Consider the following 17,747-nt stretch of genomic DNA (forward strand, 5'->3'; position numbering starts at 1 on the left):
AGAGGGAAAGGGGCTGTGTGCTTACGACTGGGGGGACAGGCTTGCAGGGTATACCCTTTGGTTGGTTGACGATGCATGGAGGGGATTGTAACTATAGCAATGAAACGATATACAATGGGATGAATGTAAAGCTAATGATCCCCCATGTAAACTATCTCATAATTCACAATAAAACATTTTTAAAAAACCAAAAACAACTGTCAATGTCATCAAAACCCATTTCCATGAATGCCTCAAAGTAGCAGAAAAAATTCTCACTTTCTCATTTATAAGAGAACACATATAAAAGGAACTGTCTAAGTTAAGAGAATCCTAAAAGTGGACTAAATGTATTGTGGAGCTTTCAATGGGACATTAGTTAACAGCTAAAGAAATCTAAACTAAGTAAAGACTTCAGTTAATAATGTATTAATACTGGTTTATTATTGTTGTTGTTAGATGCCATCAAGTCAATTCCAACTAATGTGAGAGTAGCGAACTGCCCCTTAGAACTTGCTAGGCTGAAATCTTTATTAGAGTAGATTGTCAAGTCTTCTGTCCTGTACAACTAATGGTTAGGTTTTAACTGTTTTCCTTTATAATACACTAATGTAAAATGCATTTATTGTGGTGCTGTGGGCTAATGCGTCAGACTGCAAAGTCGTTTGAACTGCAAAGATCAAGCTCACCAGCTGCTCCTTGGAAACCCTATACAGGGTTGCTATGGGTCATAATCGACTTGAAGGCACCTAACAACAACAACAATGTAAAATGCTAACTACAGAGAAAACTGGATCTGGGGGGATACTAGAAGCCTCTGGAATGTTTTCATAACTGTTCTGTACATCTAAAATTGCTCAAATTGAAGAAGTTTATTTAAAAGAAGTCAGTCTCTTTCAGTAGTCTTTTAAAGCAGTATTTTAAAAAGCTAACATTCAGATAAACCACCTGGGGATCTTGTTAAAATGCAGCTCAAAACTGAGGCTCTAACACGGTGTGTGAGAGTCTGCATTAGTAATGCACTCATAGGTGTTGCTCTGACTGCTAGTCCAGGACCACACAGGTAAGTGGCCAGGTTTTGAATATAAAATACTGTTGTCAGATGTCAACACAGTTCAACTGCATGTGTTTAAGGGTTATTTCAAAGCAGCAATATTTGCAGAAATATCTCCCAGGAAACACTTGTGTTAGAAAACCCTCAAAGACTGGCCATTAGAACTTTGATGCAATGCTAAATATTTTTCATTTCCCTAAAAATAATGTGTCAAAATTATGTTCTAGAAAGAACTAGCCCCTACTACTTACACTGGTCAGATTCAATGTGTGTGTCTGTGTGTTTATACAATGTTTATTTTAAACCCCTGCAGAAAAGAGACTAGAAGCTCTAGAAGTCTCTCTAGAAGAGAAGTGTTCACAGTAACTCTTAGAAGTAGCACTACACTCCATGGCTCAAAACCCTGGTCAATCTTGTGGTTCAACAGGGAATGATTGCTATCAGGACTGACTGTAAGTGTTGGAAATGTAAAGGTAGACATTTTGTAACAAAAGGACAGGAGTGGTTGATTTTGCAGTCCAGGAGCGGAGGTCCCTGGGACCATCAAGGGAGAAGAACAGAGTGCAGGACCCTATCACAAGAAGCAGTGATGCCAGAGATGGAGGCAGAGATGATGACGTGGAGATATGAAGTGGCTGGGGACTCTGGACTCAGAGAGGGAGAGGGTCTGTATGTTGACGGCTGGGAACTCAGAGAGAGCAATGGTCTGTGTGTTGACGGCCGGGGGACAGACTTGCGGAGTATACCCTTTGGTTGCTTGATGATGCATGCAGAGGATTGTAATCATTGCAATGAAAGGAAATAAGATAGGATGAATGTAAAGCTAATGTTCTCCCATGTACACTAGCACAAAATTCACAATAAAGCGTTTAAAAAAAAAACCACCCTGGTCAACCTACAGTTCAGTAGAATAGCATCTGATTTTTAGTCACTTAGTGTAAGGAGCTCTGGTAGCGTAGTGGTTACGATTCGGGCTGCGAACCTTAAGGTCAGAGGTTCGAAACTACCAGCTGCACCGCGGGAGAAAGATGAGGCTTTCTACTCCCGTAAAGATTTATACCCTCGGAAACCCTATACAGGGTCGCTATGGGTCGGAACCGACTCGATGGCACATAACAACAACAACAAGTGTTTTCTCTGCATGAGGGGTCACACACCACAGGCAGGAGTATGTATGCTCAAGGATTAGGTTGGAGGAGGCAAACGGTCTTGTACCAATCCTCTTAAATATTAAAAAGAGAAAATTTTAAATTCAAGAAATGCTATGAATACAAAAATCAATGTGCCGTGAAATTTATGAAATATTATTGCTGTAAGAACTGTGGTCAAAGACGTTTGAAAAACACTAACCTCACAAATGCACAAAGAGGTTTAGCTACAAGGATGCTCACAGAGGCACTACTTAAAATAACAAGAGACTGGTAACAACCTAAACTAACGGCACATTAGGTCCATAAATTGTGGCACATTTTTACAATGAAATCAAAAAGAAGATCAATGCTTACCATTTTCTTCATGGCAGTAATCAAAACCTCCTATACTACATCTTCGAAAAACCATCTTATTCTCTGTGAGAGTTCCCGTCTTATCCGAAAAGAGGTACTGAATCTGACCAAGATCCTCAGTGATGTTCAGGGCTCGACATTGAACAGTAGAATCTATTTTCTCATTGTAGAAATCCACATCACTCTGGATAAAATAGATTTGGCCAAGCTTGACAATTTCAATGGAAACATAGAGAGAAATGGGAATCAGGACCTAGGAAGAAGAACCAAACAATTCGGAAGCATTAAAAGGGTCAGAAAAAAAAGGATGAAAAACTGTAAGTATCAATCATTCTTATGATATGCTCAATATATTACCTGTAACAAAATGATCATGGTCCAAAACATATAGAAGCCTGCCAACAGTGGTGAGATGACATGCCCATCAGGGTCCGGAATATTAAAAAAGGGAATATCTTCATACCTGCTCAACCAGATCTTATGACCTTTCAAAAAATGGACAGACATCAAACAATGCTACATTCCTATCATGCAAATATAGAATTTTATTCTTAAGCAAAAGGGGATTAAAACATTTATTTTTGTTTGAATACCAATTGTTTGTTTTGAAGAACAAATTCAGAAGACTACACAATCTTCTGTCTCCCAAGAATCACTTTTTAAGTCTCTTCCCATGTCCCATTGAAGCCTGGTGGTGCAGTGGATTAAGTGCTGCACTGCTAACTGCAAGGTCAGTGGTTCAAATCACTGAGAAAAGGATAAGGCTGTCTGCTCCTGTAAAGACTGACATTCTTTGAAACGCGTTACAGCAGTTCTATTCTGTCCTGTAGGATCATTATGTGTTGGAATCCACTCAACAACAGTAGGTTTGGATGTTTTGGACAGGTCCCTTGTACTCCTCACAAAAGTCAAACATTCATAAATATCGTTTTGAAAATAAATTAATTTAAAACTAGCATCTTGCTAGAAGATGTCAGCAGAGAATCATATTTTACTTACCCAATGCACCAGTGAAACACATTATAATCAGAAGAAGAACACACCAAAGGACATCTGTATTTGCTCTTCTCTCCAATTTACTGCGTTTATACCGAGGGCCACTGTTGTTCAGCATTGCTTTGGTTTCATGACCTGAGTAGGAAGCGCAAAATATCAGAAAAGGTATACACTCAAGCCAGGTGAGAAATATCATATTGATATTTCTGCCAGACAACTTAATAAAACATAGTTACAAAGTAAATTTTGTTAGTTTCATCAGCTGCTTTTGAGATTGATTTAGATAAGCAGAGATCCATGAGTAAGCTTATCTAGACAAAATTTTCTTTCTGCTTCTATAGATTGCATTTGGAGTAAATGAAAACTGTTAATTTACAGACAAGATTAAAGGAGGCAACAATGACAAATTAGAAGTTTAACCAACCTGCATAAACCACAATGCCCACAACAGCCTCTGTGTTTCTAATGGTACATCCTCTAAGTAATAAATTTTCTTTACTGAGGCCCACACGTTCTTTGTTGGCATGTTCTCTATAAGAAAGACAGCAAGAGTGGGTACATAAAAATAAAATCAGAGTTGTTTCCTTGACATGTAGTAATAAATTGGGCAGCTTGGAGGAATGACTTCAAAGTCTCTGGCCCATTTGATTTTGTTATATCAGCATTACTTGCTTGGGCTAGGAAAACAAAACAAAAGAAAAACAAGTTTTTAAATACCACTGTTGTCTGTTAGTTCTTGTTTGCAAACCTGTGGCGCTGTAGGTTAGTTCATTTGTTAACACTGGACCATGAGGTTAGTTCGAACTACAAGATAAGCAGTACAAATGTACCAGCTGCTCCTTGGAAACCCTATACGAGGTCACTATGAGTCGGAACTCACTCAACAGCACTTAACAATAACAACAGTTCTACAGAAGATCAAAATGATTCCAAAACAATAATTCTGCTTTTCTAGTACCAACTTTATTTCAGGATAGTGTAATATTAATGAGGAAAAATATTTTGGCATAATTGAAAAAAAAAAAATCACCATGTTTAATGCTGATGAAAGCAAGGAGAATTCTTGACAATGATAATTGATGAATACTAAAATCATTAAGTTCAAGGTTGATGGAGCACTTTACGTACAGTGAAAAGATAAGGATGACGACAACAATCACTATCAATGGGACAAATAACGTCATGGGCTTCTGGATATTTTAAGATAAGAAGTTCATGGCTCCAGAGGAAATTAACCAAGTCTCTATTAAGGGGTCTCCACCTGAGATCTGTGGTTTCAGAGGATCTGTAAAGCCCCTGAAATCTTATGATACGTTGTACTTGGGCATATGTACATGAATATATGTAAAAATATATTGTCACAAGTTCATTAGATTCTAAGAGGAGACTCCATTTCTTTTGTCAGATTATGAAAGTGGTCCTTGACAGTTGACAGGGAGAAGAAAGGAGTTAGAGAAGCATATTAAACATCAGCACCAGGATGTAGGTTGTTGTTATGTGGCGACCCTGTACTGGGTTTCCAAGGCTGTAAATCTTTACAGGAGCAGAAAGCCTCATCTTTCTCCCGCGGAACAGCTGGTAGTTTGAAGCTGCTGACCCTGAGGTTAGCAGCCCGATTCGTAACCACTACACTACTAGAGCTCCCTAGGATGTAGGTAGCCAAATCTAAAATGCAGTGATCTTTGCAGGCAAAACGGCCTGGTTTATTTAACAAATTAATGGTATGAGGAAAAAAAAACTGTTAATATAGGAAGAATATAATCAAATAATCTAGAACGTGGTAAATTCTAAAAGCTCAGTGACCCACTCCTTTGAGAGGGAAAATTTAGAAACATATCGACCACATGTAATGTGTAGACTTTGATTTGATCCTGAGTAGAATAAAACTACAATAAGCGTTTTTTGGAACAATTGGAAAAATTTGAACAGAGACTAGGTAGTACATGATACTGAGGAATTGTAATTAATTTTGTTAGGAGTGACAATGGTGTTTATGGGGTTTTTGTTTGTCTGAATCCTTAATAGCTGTATATACATCGTGAAGCACTTTACAGTGAGTGATGTGACAACGGCATGGGGAAACTGAAACAAAGGTGGTAAAATGTTGAAATTGTTCAAACTGGGTGAGGACACATGGGTGAAAATTATACTTTTGCCTTACTTTTTATGTTTGAAAATTTCTGTAATTAACAATTTCAAATTATCAAAGCAATTGCTTGACTCATTACTCTACGGGCAAAAAATATATAGTCAAAGCTTTGGAATGTTTCAACAAATAAGCAAAAAATAATGTTTTCCACATATTTTGAAAGTGACCTCTTAATTTCATTATTAAAATTAGAATTGTTTTCTAAGCACTAAACTCCGGTGTATATCATGCCTGCCATATTCTTACTCTTGAGATTTAATTCCAGCATTATCTCCCTACCTCTTCCCATGGCATAGCTCTCTGCCGCTCTTCTACCTGTCTATAATGATGCTCCAGTATAGTCTATAATTGCTTACTTAATAACGCTTGCTGTTGTGGTGGCAAAGTGCTGTCAAGCTGGTTCTGACTCATAGTGACCCTGTATAGGGTGTCCAAGAAACAGCTGATGGGTTTGAACCACTGACCTTGTGGTTAGCAGTCCAGTGCTTGATAAAGCTTACGTATTAAAAATTTTAATAACTTTGGTGAGTAATAGAATGAACTGCACACATTGAATGTATGTAATTTAATAAGTAATAAGTTTTGACATATTTTCCCCATGAAACCAATACCCACATCCGAATAGTAAATGTATCCATCATCCCCAAACGTTTTTTCTTGCCACTTGGTAGTTTCTTCCATCCTTCTTCTCTGTTTCTTCTTCCCAGGCACCTTCTGATCTGCTACATTAATTTGTTTTCATTTGCTAGATAATTGTGTAAATCAAATCATAAAATATGTACTTGTTTTCACATCTTTTGGGTCTGGTTTCTTTCACGCGGCAATTATTTTGAGGTGCATGCATTTTGTTGCAAGCATCACTCATTCATTTCTTCTTACTGATGAGCAGTTCACTGGTGGCACTGAAGGATCAGCACTGGACTGTCAACCAAAAGGTCCGCAGTTCAAACACACAAGTAGCTCATTGGGAGAAAAAGGAGGCTGTCAACTCCCATAAAGATCGGTAGTCTCAGAAACCCTCCAAAGGGTCCCTATGACTCAGATTTAACTTGGTGGCAGTGGTATGATTGGTTGGTTTAGTTCATTGTATGGCTGTACCACATACATTTTATCCACTCATCTATTTATGGATATTTTTATTATTTCCATTTTAGACTGTTACATAAAGCAAAAATACTTGTCATCTAGCAATCATTTTTTGGACAAACGTACCTTCTTTTCTCTTTTGCAAATTGTTGTTGCTAATACCATCAAGTCAGTTCTGGCTCATAGTGACCTTGTACAGAGTTTCCAAGGAGTGGCAGCACCAATGGAAAGAATAGAAAGACTGTTTTTTCTCCAGTGAATTGCCATTACATTTTTGTCCAAAACTGGTTTTCCATAAAGGGGTGGTCCTATTTGGGGGCTTGAGCATCTTTCCCTTCTCTCGCCAGCGCTAAAGCCTGGCTGGAAGCCCCCCAGACACAGTTCTCATAGCGGGAGACTTTTGCTCTAGACCTACAGATGCTTGTATGGACCCTCCCTGCTCTGTGCCCCACTGTGGATCCAGGCCTGCAGCTTACCCATCACTCAAGCAAAGGAGGGTGGGACTAGTCCTGTCATTTATGTTTAACAGGAAGACAGTCCTGTCATTTATGTTTAACAGGAAGACTACACAGCCTGTCAAGTGAGCCACTTGGTTTGAGTATATGCTAGGAGCTGTGATTGATCTATAGTGAACCAGCTCCCGGCTGAGTCCTTGGCCTTACCTGATAAACTCTTCTAGGCCTCTAATTTATTCCTATTGTTTTGAACATTTTTCCCTTGCTCTTAGGGGTTCAGTTCTGAGTTCTAAGGTGGATCTTGGCTTAGAAGAGGGCACGATATTAGATCTTAGACTTTCTACCACTGTTGCTTAATAGAAGTGCTGGGATTTGTATTCTGCCTCCTAATTGGCAGCTGCCCTTTGCTCTGACTTGTCTTGGGTCAATTGCTCACGGCTTCATAAGGTCAGGGCCTCAAAAGGAAGTGGCTTTCAAACTGTCCCCCAACCCCTGTATGCATCTTCTTGCTTCCGTGAGTCTCTTACCCTAACTACCCCCTTGACAGATGTCCAAGTCCTTTCTACATCAAAGTGAAGAACAGCCTTAGGAGGGATTTTGAGTCCTGGTATGGTGCTGTGGGCTAATGTGCTGTACTGCACAGTTGGTCTGAACCACAAGGTCGGCGGTTCAAGCTCAATAGCTGCTCCTCAGAAACCCTATACAGGGTTCCTATGGGTCAGAACTGACTGGACAGCACTTCACAACAACAATCTATGGCTAAGGGACAGTTGTGCTCATGCCCTTTGCTTCTGGATGCTTAGAAGCTCTGGCACCTATCAATCAGCCTTGGATAGAAACTATCCTGAAGGTTTGAAAAACCACCAAAGAGAGGGAACAAGGACCACAGCTGTAACGTCTGTTTGCCAGGCTCCCAGGACCCAGGAGGCAGAGCCCAGAGGTGGCGCCCTCTTCAGCTGGTCCCTTCCATCCAGCTCCAGAAGCCATGTTGCCCTGGGCTCCCCCAGTAGACAGGAAGAGTGTGCGAACTGGATGCATGCCCTGGGCTGGGGGAAGGAGGCAGGAACAGATCCTCTGCCTACCTCAGACCTGACAATCTGATCCAGCCCACTTAGACTCTGGCCTTGGGAACCATTTGGGAGAATACTTGCCCCCAGACTGAAGGAGGCCCAGAGACTCACAGTGTGTGTAGCTCTGCACAGACATCTTAACCCAAACACAGAAGTGGTGCTCTCCTCCGGGAAGGCAGGCAAACCTGAGTAGGCTGAATAGAGCTTGGTGGCCTCACACGGTCAAGCCAAAAGTGCAGTGTTCTGGTTCAGAAGGAAATGGGGTCCAATGTGAGATGGTGTAGGGTGCTCAGTCCACCTCTACTCTCCCTTGGAGCCTGTACTGTTTGCCTTGAACATAGTAGACTTCCGGATAGCCAATGGTCCAGAGCCAGGGCAGGCTTTGGGAGGTACTCCTAGTGTCAGGGAGTAGAAGTTGGCGGAGTGCTGCTGTCGACCCCTTGCATTGTGCTTCTAATACATGTAGAAATTGAATGTAATGTATTTAAACCTTGTAGAAATTGTATGTAATGTATTTAAACAAATTGTATGTAATGTAATTAAACAACAACAACAAAAAGAAGATAAGGCTTTCTGCTCCCTTTAAAAGTTTCCATCGGAAACCCTATACTGGGTCACTATGAATTGGATCCGACTCCACAGCACACCACCACCACCACCACCAAGACAATATCCCATTGTTATTTTATACCCATTGCCAATGCTTAGAATGAAAGGGTGAGTTTTGAAAGTTGGGAGTCCTGGTGTGGATTGTCACTACAGGATAATGCACGGGACCGCAAGCTCAGTGTGAAGTGCAAGGTCAGCGGTTCAAACTCACCAGTCAGTTCCTTGGAAACCCTATACAGGGTTGTTATGAGTTGGAACTGACTGGATGGCACTAAACAGAAAACAACAATTTTTCCTAAGGGTACTGGTGGTGCCATGGGTTAAGCAGTTCAAACCCATCAACTATTTTTCAGGAGAAAGTGGAGGCAAGTTGCTTATGTAAAGATGTACAGCCTCAGAAAGCCTAAGGAGCAGTTCTCCTCCAGCCTGTAGGTCCATTGTGAATCGGAATCGACTCGATGGCCGCGAGCTTGGTTATTTTTTTAATTTCATTTTATCTAATACTATTGTAAATGATGTTGGATTTTAAAATTCAATAGCTGGTTGTCACTAGTCTATGAAAACACAATTGATAATTTGTCTATTGGTCTTCTTCCCTATGTCTCTAAATTCATTTATTAGTTGTTGTTGTATGTTGTTGCTAAGTCCCGTTGAATCGATTCAGACCCATAGTGACCCTGTATAGGGTTTCCAAGGAGCAGCTGGTGAGCTTGAACCACCGACCTTCCAGTTCAAATGACTTTGCAGTCTGATGCATTAGCCCACAGCGTCACACCAGGACTCCTATTTCTTACTTGTAGTAGCTTTTACTTTTAGATTTCATCAGATTATCTACATAGATGTGAAAACTGGAAAGTTGTACTTTTGCTTTAACAAGACATCTATGTTTTCTTCGCCTCCTGAGTAGTCTTAGTGTAGAGAGTGACTATCTGTATCTTATGATCTGAAGGTGAAAGCATTCAGCCCTTTCCAGTCAATATGATGCTACTTATAGGTTTTGCATGTTGTTGTTGTTAAGTGCCGTCGAGTCTGTTCCGACCCATAGTGACCCTGAACAGGGTTTCCGAGGCTGTAAATCTTTATGGGAGCAGAAAGCCTCATCTTTCTCCTGCAGAGTAGCTGGTAGTTTTGAACTGTTGATCTTGAGGTTCGCAGCCCAATTCGTAACCACTACGCTACCAGAGCTCCTTAGGTTTTGCATAAAGGCCTTTTAATTGGGTTGAAAAGTTTTTTTCTATTTCTAATTTTCTAAAAAGAGTTATATTTTCCAAACGTCTTTCTCTGATATTTTTAACATTAAAGTAACCTTACATATTTGGGGCAAATATTACTTCGTTATAATCCATTACACCCTTTTTACATATGTTAGATTCAATTGGCTATAGTTTTTGAAGAATTTCTACATCAATGTTCAAGAGAGTTATTGTTTTTTTCTTGTCAAGTTGTTATGTTTCTATGGCATCCGGGTGATTTTCACTTCAAATAATAAGTTAGGAACTTTTTCTCTTTTACAATTTTCTCACAAGATTAGCACTCTTAATTAGGTATAAATGTCTGCTCCTAAAAATCAGAAGAGTAAAGACCCAAGAAAAGAAATAAGTTGGCCCTTGTGTGACAGAAGCCCAGCCTAAAACTAGGTAAGACCCCACATTCTATCGCTGCATGCAAAAAGGATGAGGCTTCCACATGACACCACAAGAATGAAGATGGTCATGGTTCACCATACACTGTTTTACTTATGTTTTCAAATCGGTGGCTTACTTTGGCTAACCAGAATTTTCCACTTGCTATTTCAATTTAGTAGGGCAACTATATTAAGAATGCTGCTTAAGCTGCTAGTTCTGTCTTAGCACCTTCACACACACAACTAACTTGTCTTGCGCTTAATATGGAGTTCATGTAAGTATCCTTACAACGCTGTAAGAGACTCCTGGAAGAAGCCTTGCAACACTGAAAGAGGTATTTTAAAATAAGGGTTTGTTTTATTTTTTAGCTTTGTTTATATCGGATTTTATTATTTTTTAAGCATATATGTTTTGGCAACAAGACAAATTTATAGGTAGCCAGACATATGGCCTTTGGTGACTTGAGTTGGGTGCTACCGAGTCAAATCCAACTCAACGATCCTATGCACAACAGAACAAAACGCTACCCAATCCTGGCACCATCCTCACAATCATTGTTATGCATGGGTATAGCTAACAAAAATCTTAGCAATTTAAATATAATTGCAACACACAAATTCACTCACAGCCACAAAGGTAAAGTCATGTATACTCACAGAAAGCCTCGGAATCTATTGAGGTCGTTGTTTGCACTTTCACATTCTATTCTGCTGGAGAACTTCTCAGGATCAACTTCAGAATCCTTTTTTTTTTTTTTTTTAAATCACAAAGCAAGAATTCAAGGTTAACCCCTTGAGGCTTCAGTTTTTTCACTTTCACCCAATCCTCCAGATAGTACTAAGGCATTCTTGCAGCAAAGTTTATATCATAAATTTCCCAAATAAAGAGAAGTATTGTTGTTAAGTGCCATCGAGTCAATTCTGACCCATAGTGATCCTGTATAGGGTTTCCAAGGAGCAGCTGGTGAGCTTGAACCACCGACCTTGCAGTTCAAGCAACTTTGCTGTCTGACACATTAGCCCACAGAGCCACACCAGGACTCCAAAATAGGGCTTTGTTGTATAGGTGTAAGTATAAATGAATAAATGGGACAAGAATGATCCTAAAACATGAATACACATCTACATGTGAAGGGAAAGTTTGAAGCATTCAATAGAATCCATGGGGAACTCTACAGAACAGAGAACTTCCACTCATAAAGCAAATATTCCTTATCTATGTTCTTGTTGTTAAGCAACATTAAGTCGGTTCAGACTCATACGGTTTCTGAGGATCCATTGGTAGGTTTGAACTGTAGACCCAGCTGTCAGTAGTCCAGTGCTTATCCTACAGCACTACACCAGTCTTCCTTTTTATGTATGGTGGTGGTTATGTGCTGTGGAGTCGGTTCCGACTCATAGTGACCCTGTACAGGGTTTCTGAGGCTGTAAATCTTTACGGTAGCAGAAAGCCTCATCTTTCTCCCACGGAGCAGCTGGTAGTTTCAAACCACTGACCCTGAGGTTAGCAGCGCAATTCGTAACCACTACACTACCAGAGCTCCTTGCAGTTCAAATGGCTTTGCAGTCTGGCACGTTAACACATAGCACCACACCAGGACTCCAAGATTAAATGTATCGATGGGTATAAATAGTCTAAGCACATATACCTTTGATCTCAGCCAAGTTTATATCTATATAAACAGAAATGTATTAACAGAAATGACTATATGACGGGAAAACGTGCATGAGCTAAACATCAGTGTCTTATAAAATTCCCTAATGGATCAATAGATCATTTTGTAAAGCTTCATAAAACCAATGTGCAAACAAGCCAAGTACCCTTATAATAAGTCAGGTAAAGAATAACAAAGAATAACTCAAGTCAAACTTAGCTCATTTCCTTTTATCAATATGGATTTTTATTTTTATTTTTTGCTAATGAGAGAAATACTGTTGGTGCTATCTATTATAATATCACTATGTACATCAAGGAGTGCCGGCATGGCACTGCAGGATAATGCCCTGGACCACAAGGTTGGTTTGAACTGCAATGCAAAGTCTGCAGTTCACATCCACCAGCCACTCCTCAAGAAACCCTATACAGGGTCACTGTGAGTCAGAACCGACTCAACTGCACTTAACAAAAACAATATAGATCACAGTAAACATGGGGAAATGTGAGGTATACAAATGATTGTATGACTTGATTTGCTAACAATATTTGAGTTCTTTTAATGTACTAAGATCTATGCTGTGCACTGTAAATGTATAGATTAATTTCTTCTTCACAAGATAAGGGTACTACTCTATGAGGTAGGCATTATATTTGGTTCTAGACAATATATGAGGAAACAGAAATAGAGATTAATCTGCCAAAGGTCTTAAAGCAAGGTGAGAACCAGTATTCTAATACAAATCATCAGATTCCAAAGCCTCAGATGGATTATTACGTATAATAATAGTCAGCCTCAAAGTAGATTTTAATGGTATTTAAACTGTGCAAGATTTGTTTCTTAACCTACGTCTTAGATTAGATATATTGTTCCTGGATTTTTTTCCCAATGTCTATGTTCTCTTTTCACTTTGTTGATAGAGTAATTTAGTGAACAAATACATTTAATTTATATGAGGTGCTGTAATAGTTAAGGTGTTGTGTCTATTTAACTGGGCTGGGATTCTAAGTAGTTTAACAGCTAATAAGCAATCTAATAAGTTGGAATACATTATGTGAGCTGATAATATTACTTTTGACCTACTGTCTTTATCCTATATGTTGTAAATCCTCACTTTGATGTTGTTAATGGGGAAGCATGGTGGGTCTCTAGGATAAGTACTGGACTGCTAACCATAAGGTGGATAGCTTGAGCCCACCAGCCACTAACAGGACAAAGATGAGACTTTCTGTTGCAGCAAAGACTTACAGGCTCAGAAACCCCATACACAGTTGCTGTGAGTCGGAACTGACTCCACTGTACTTAATAACAACAACGTCTTAGAATTAGATACAGGAATGCTTATAAAATGGACACTGACACAGTAAGCACAAGAATACCTAATTAAAATCTGCAAGTAGAAAGATGGGGCCAAATGTGACTAGATAAAATTTACCAGTGGTAACAGTATTGTTATTATAGGTTAAGAATTATTTTGTTTTATACGTAGAATATGCAGGAGAACTGGCATATTATGCTAAAAAAACAACAACAATAATTTTATCTGAAGTGCATAAAGAAAGTGCAAAGTTAAAGTAGACAATAACAGTGCTGTTTTTAGTATATTAATTCATTTGGATCTCACAACAAAGTTGTGAGGGAGATACACATATTTGCCTTTTAAGATAAAGAAACTGAGCAATAAATGCTTTACATGATTTCTCCAAAACCACACAGTAATTACAGATTTTAGGAACAACAATCAATCGATCATTCTGATCATTCTTCAGCTTTGGGAGAAAAATGTTATTGGTTCACCAGTTAAGAACACATGATTTACCTGCTCTGCATATCCTCGAACCACCTGCCTCTGTTTTAAATTGCTCTCTCCATCAAGCCCAGAAGTCTCAATGTGACAGATTCCATCCGGATCAGTGGAAAAGAGTAAGACCATATCTGCAGGAATGATCTCGTTACAGGAGAGGCGAATAAAGTCCCCAACAGCAACATCTTTCCAGCATTTGTCAGTGTATTTTCTCTCTTTCCTAAATTGAGGTCCCCCACCAAACAAACAAAACACAACAATTTAAAAAGCACATCAAACAGAAAACATAGATAATAGTTTTTTTAAAGTCATACAATAAAGAATGTTTGAAGTATTAGAATAAATTTTAATCCATTAAACAGTTCAAAGGAAGCCACAGAATGGATAAAACCTGAACTCCAGAATTTGCTTGACCTGAAAATTTAGTTAACTGAGCCACTAAAACATATTTTATAGTTATTTTTTCCTGTGGCATTTTGAAACATTATGCTGTTTAAATGTAATCTGGAAATAAAATAAAATTAATCTTTGGTGAGTTTATTCATATACACAGTAGTTGCTGACTGTTGTTCCCTATCAGGCAGCAAGGAACTGGAAGGGCATAAGACACATTTCTGTTCTCAGGGAGCTTCCTGTCTGGCAGATAGGATGGATAATTAAAGATAGCGCAAAAGCAATGGGATTAAAATACACTCAGCAGCAACATCTTAAAAGTCATTACACCACATTGTTATTGTTAGTTGCCACTGAGTTGATTCTAACTGCATAGGATTTTCAAGGCTAGCAGACTGAGGCCTGTCTTCTGAGACACCTTTACATAGGTTCAAACTGCCGGCCTTCAGACTAATAGTCTAGTATCTGACTGCTCTAAACAGGGATACCCACGACAATATTAACATCTATAATTTTAATAGAATAAAATAAGCTATTAAGTAGTTCTCTGTTGCAACTGATTTCTAGAAGGGAGTACAGGAAACTTTGTCCCATTTCAAAAATGTAGTTTTCACATTCCATACGTTCAATTCTTTTTTTAAGACATACGATTTGAGCAGGAATTGACTTAAATACTCTGCTTTATGTAAAAGCTTTTGCCAAATCCAACAGTATGAATTATGCATCATGAGTCATTTTCCTTAGAGTAGAATTTAGATATTTGTAAGGTGGAATGTCCTATTAGTTAAACAGCATCTCACATATAATGACAAAAAGTATTAAGACCTGTTTTCCAGATACTTTCCCCAAGACCCTCCCACCCACCCTGCTTCCCAAAAAAATCCCTGGTATTTATTTAAAAAAAATGTTGCTGTTGTTAAATGCTGTCGAGTTGATTTCAACTCATAACAACCCTGTATAGGGTTTCCATGGTGCATTTGGTGGGTTTGAATCACTGATCTTGTGGCTAGCACTCCAAAGCTTATCCTATAGTGCCATATTTACATTAAAAACAAAGTAATTCATTTAAAAATTATAATTATAGGGCTAAATACACTAGTACATTGTTAAGGAAAATAGTTATAATTAAAATTATTTGACCTAGATGAGGGGGCTTTAAAAGGTCATGGAAAAATGTCATTATCTTTTAATTTCATTTTTCCATGAACTTTATGAAACCCCATCATATACTGAGGATTCAAATTTATCAGATTTAGTTAAAATATGCCTTAGCCCAATATTTGTATAATTTCTGATATACAGAATCATACTAAACATTTAAAAAACAATATAGCTTAAAGGACCACATAAGTAATTTATCAGGACAAATTCTCTGAAAATATCTAATGTACAAGGCTGAAATAACAGAAACTAACAACTAACAGAAATCCTTGATTCCCTTATGAGTTTGTTAGTCCCTATCTATGGTTTATTTCTTTTGTCTTTACCAAACTTTTCCTTACTGTCTATGCACCGGTTCAGGTCATTCTTCCATAGAGGAAAGTAACACAGAGAGGATTACACACACACACACACACACACACACAAAAGGTAGGCAAGAAATGTCACCACGAAATTGAAAGACGTATACACTGAAGACCATAAAACATTAATGAAAGAAACAAATCCTGGAGTCCTGGTGTGGCACTATGGGTTAATGCACTGGACTGCAAAATCAGTTTGAACCATAAGGCTGGCAGTTCAAGCTCACCAATTGTTCCTCGGAAACCCTATAATGGATCGCTGTAAGTCAGAACTGATTCAATAGCATTTAACAGCAACGACAACAAAAATTGCAATACACTCTGTGTTCATGGATCAGAAGACTTATCATTATCAAGATGTCAATATGCTACCTCAGTTTACCATTCTGAACAAAGACACAATAGTTGGTTCTGAACAGAATGGGAGAAAATGTTAAACAACACTCAAATTCCTCAAATAGATCAGATTTACTGGACCAGTAGAAAATAAAAAATCCTTCTAGACTATTACCCTGAATTCCAGGATAAACAGAAGCTAAGATATTTTGTCAAAGCCAATCCAGTGCTTCAAAACATCCTAAAGGGAGTTCTCTGGACTGAAACCCAATAAGAACAGACAACAACCAGAGATTGATAGACGTGGCAACACGACCCAGAAATCAGTTGACAGACAGAGTTCAAAACAGAACAAAATTACAACAACAAATTCAGAGAACCTGTGAGGCCAATCAAAGATCAAAAGGGGAAAATATAGAAACAGAGATTCAGATGGTGAGGAGTTCAGATAGACTGCAGGACATAACACTGCCTTAAATGGAGGGAAAAGTTAGTAGACTATACAGTAACCTCAAAGAAAGTTAATACTTCACAGCTTACCATGAAAATGAAGATTCAACTAGAACAAGAAAACATTAACACTAAGAAAAAACTGACAAGAAATAGCAGAAAAAACATGAACTCAACACAAGAAACTCAACATGGAGAATAAAGAAACAAACCGCATCACAAAAAATTAACATAATGGCAGCAATTAATTCATACCTATCAATAATTACACTGAAAGTCAATGGATTAAATGCACCAGTGAAGAGACAGAGAGTGGCAGAATGGATAAGAAAACAAGACCCTTCAGTATGCTGCCTGCAAGAGACACAATTTAAACACAAAGACAAAAACAAACTAAAAGTTAAAGGCTGGAAAAAAATGAATCAAGCTAATTTCAATAAAACACAAGCAGGAGTGGCAACACTAATTTCTGATTAAATAAACTTTATGGCAAAAACCAGCATAAGAGATAAAGAAGAGCACTATCTCAAGATTAAAGGGTCATTTGAGCAAGATGACATGACCATAATAAATAACTACACCCTCAATGAAAGAGCACCAAGATATATAAAGCAAACCCTACTACAATAGAAGAAAGAAATAGACAAATCTACAATTATAGTGGGAGATTTTAATATTCCACTTTTGAAAATGGATAGAACAACTGGAAAGAAAGCCAACAACGATACAGAGGAACTAAACAGCACAATCAACCAACTTGCACTGCTTAAGAAGAAGAATCATGTCGGGAACCTCTCACTCCCCCACTTCAAAATTTATTACACGGCTACAGTGGTCAAAACAGCTTGGTACTGGTACAATGAGATGCATAGATCAATGGAACAGAATCGAGAATCCAGAAATTAACCCATCTACATACAGTCAACTGACTTTTTTTTTCCCCAGCCAACTGACTTTTAACAAAACACCTAAATATAATCGCCTGGGGAGGTAACAGTTTCTTCAACAGATGGTGCTGGCAGAACTGGAAAGTGATATGCAAAAGATTTAAACAAGACC

At 38.5% G+C, this 17,747-nt stretch overlaps 1 protein-coding gene across 1 annotated transcript in view; it reads right to left on the reverse strand.

Moving 5' to 3' along the window:
• ATP10D (ATPase, class V, type 10D) overlaps nucleotides 1–17,747 on the reverse strand; it is a 151,376-nt gene that overhangs the window by 114,371 nt on the left and 19,258 nt on the right. Inside the window, exons 3-8 of the mRNA XM_006872690.1 lie at nucleotides 14,002–14,206; nucleotides 11,185–11,270; nucleotides 3,959–4,065; nucleotides 3,538–3,669; nucleotides 2,896–3,023; nucleotides 2,539–2,791 (exon numbers count right to left, since the gene is read on the reverse strand). Coding sequence (XP_006872752.1) covers nucleotides 2,539–2,791; nucleotides 2,896–3,023; nucleotides 3,538–3,669; nucleotides 3,959–4,065; nucleotides 11,185–11,270; nucleotides 14,002–14,206 — 911 coding nt within the window. The remainder of the gene's footprint in view (nucleotides 1–2,538; nucleotides 2,792–2,895; nucleotides 3,024–3,537; nucleotides 3,670–3,958; nucleotides 4,066–11,184; nucleotides 11,271–14,001; nucleotides 14,207–17,747) is intronic.

The sequence above is a fragment of the Chrysochloris asiatica genome, unplaced genomic scaffold (genome assembly GCF_000296735.1).
Source record: "Chrysochloris asiatica unplaced genomic scaffold, ChrAsi1.0 scaffold00209, whole genome shotgun sequence".
Lineage (NCBI taxonomy): Eukaryota > Metazoa > Chordata > Mammalia > Afrosoricida > Chrysochloridae > Chrysochloris > Chrysochloris asiatica.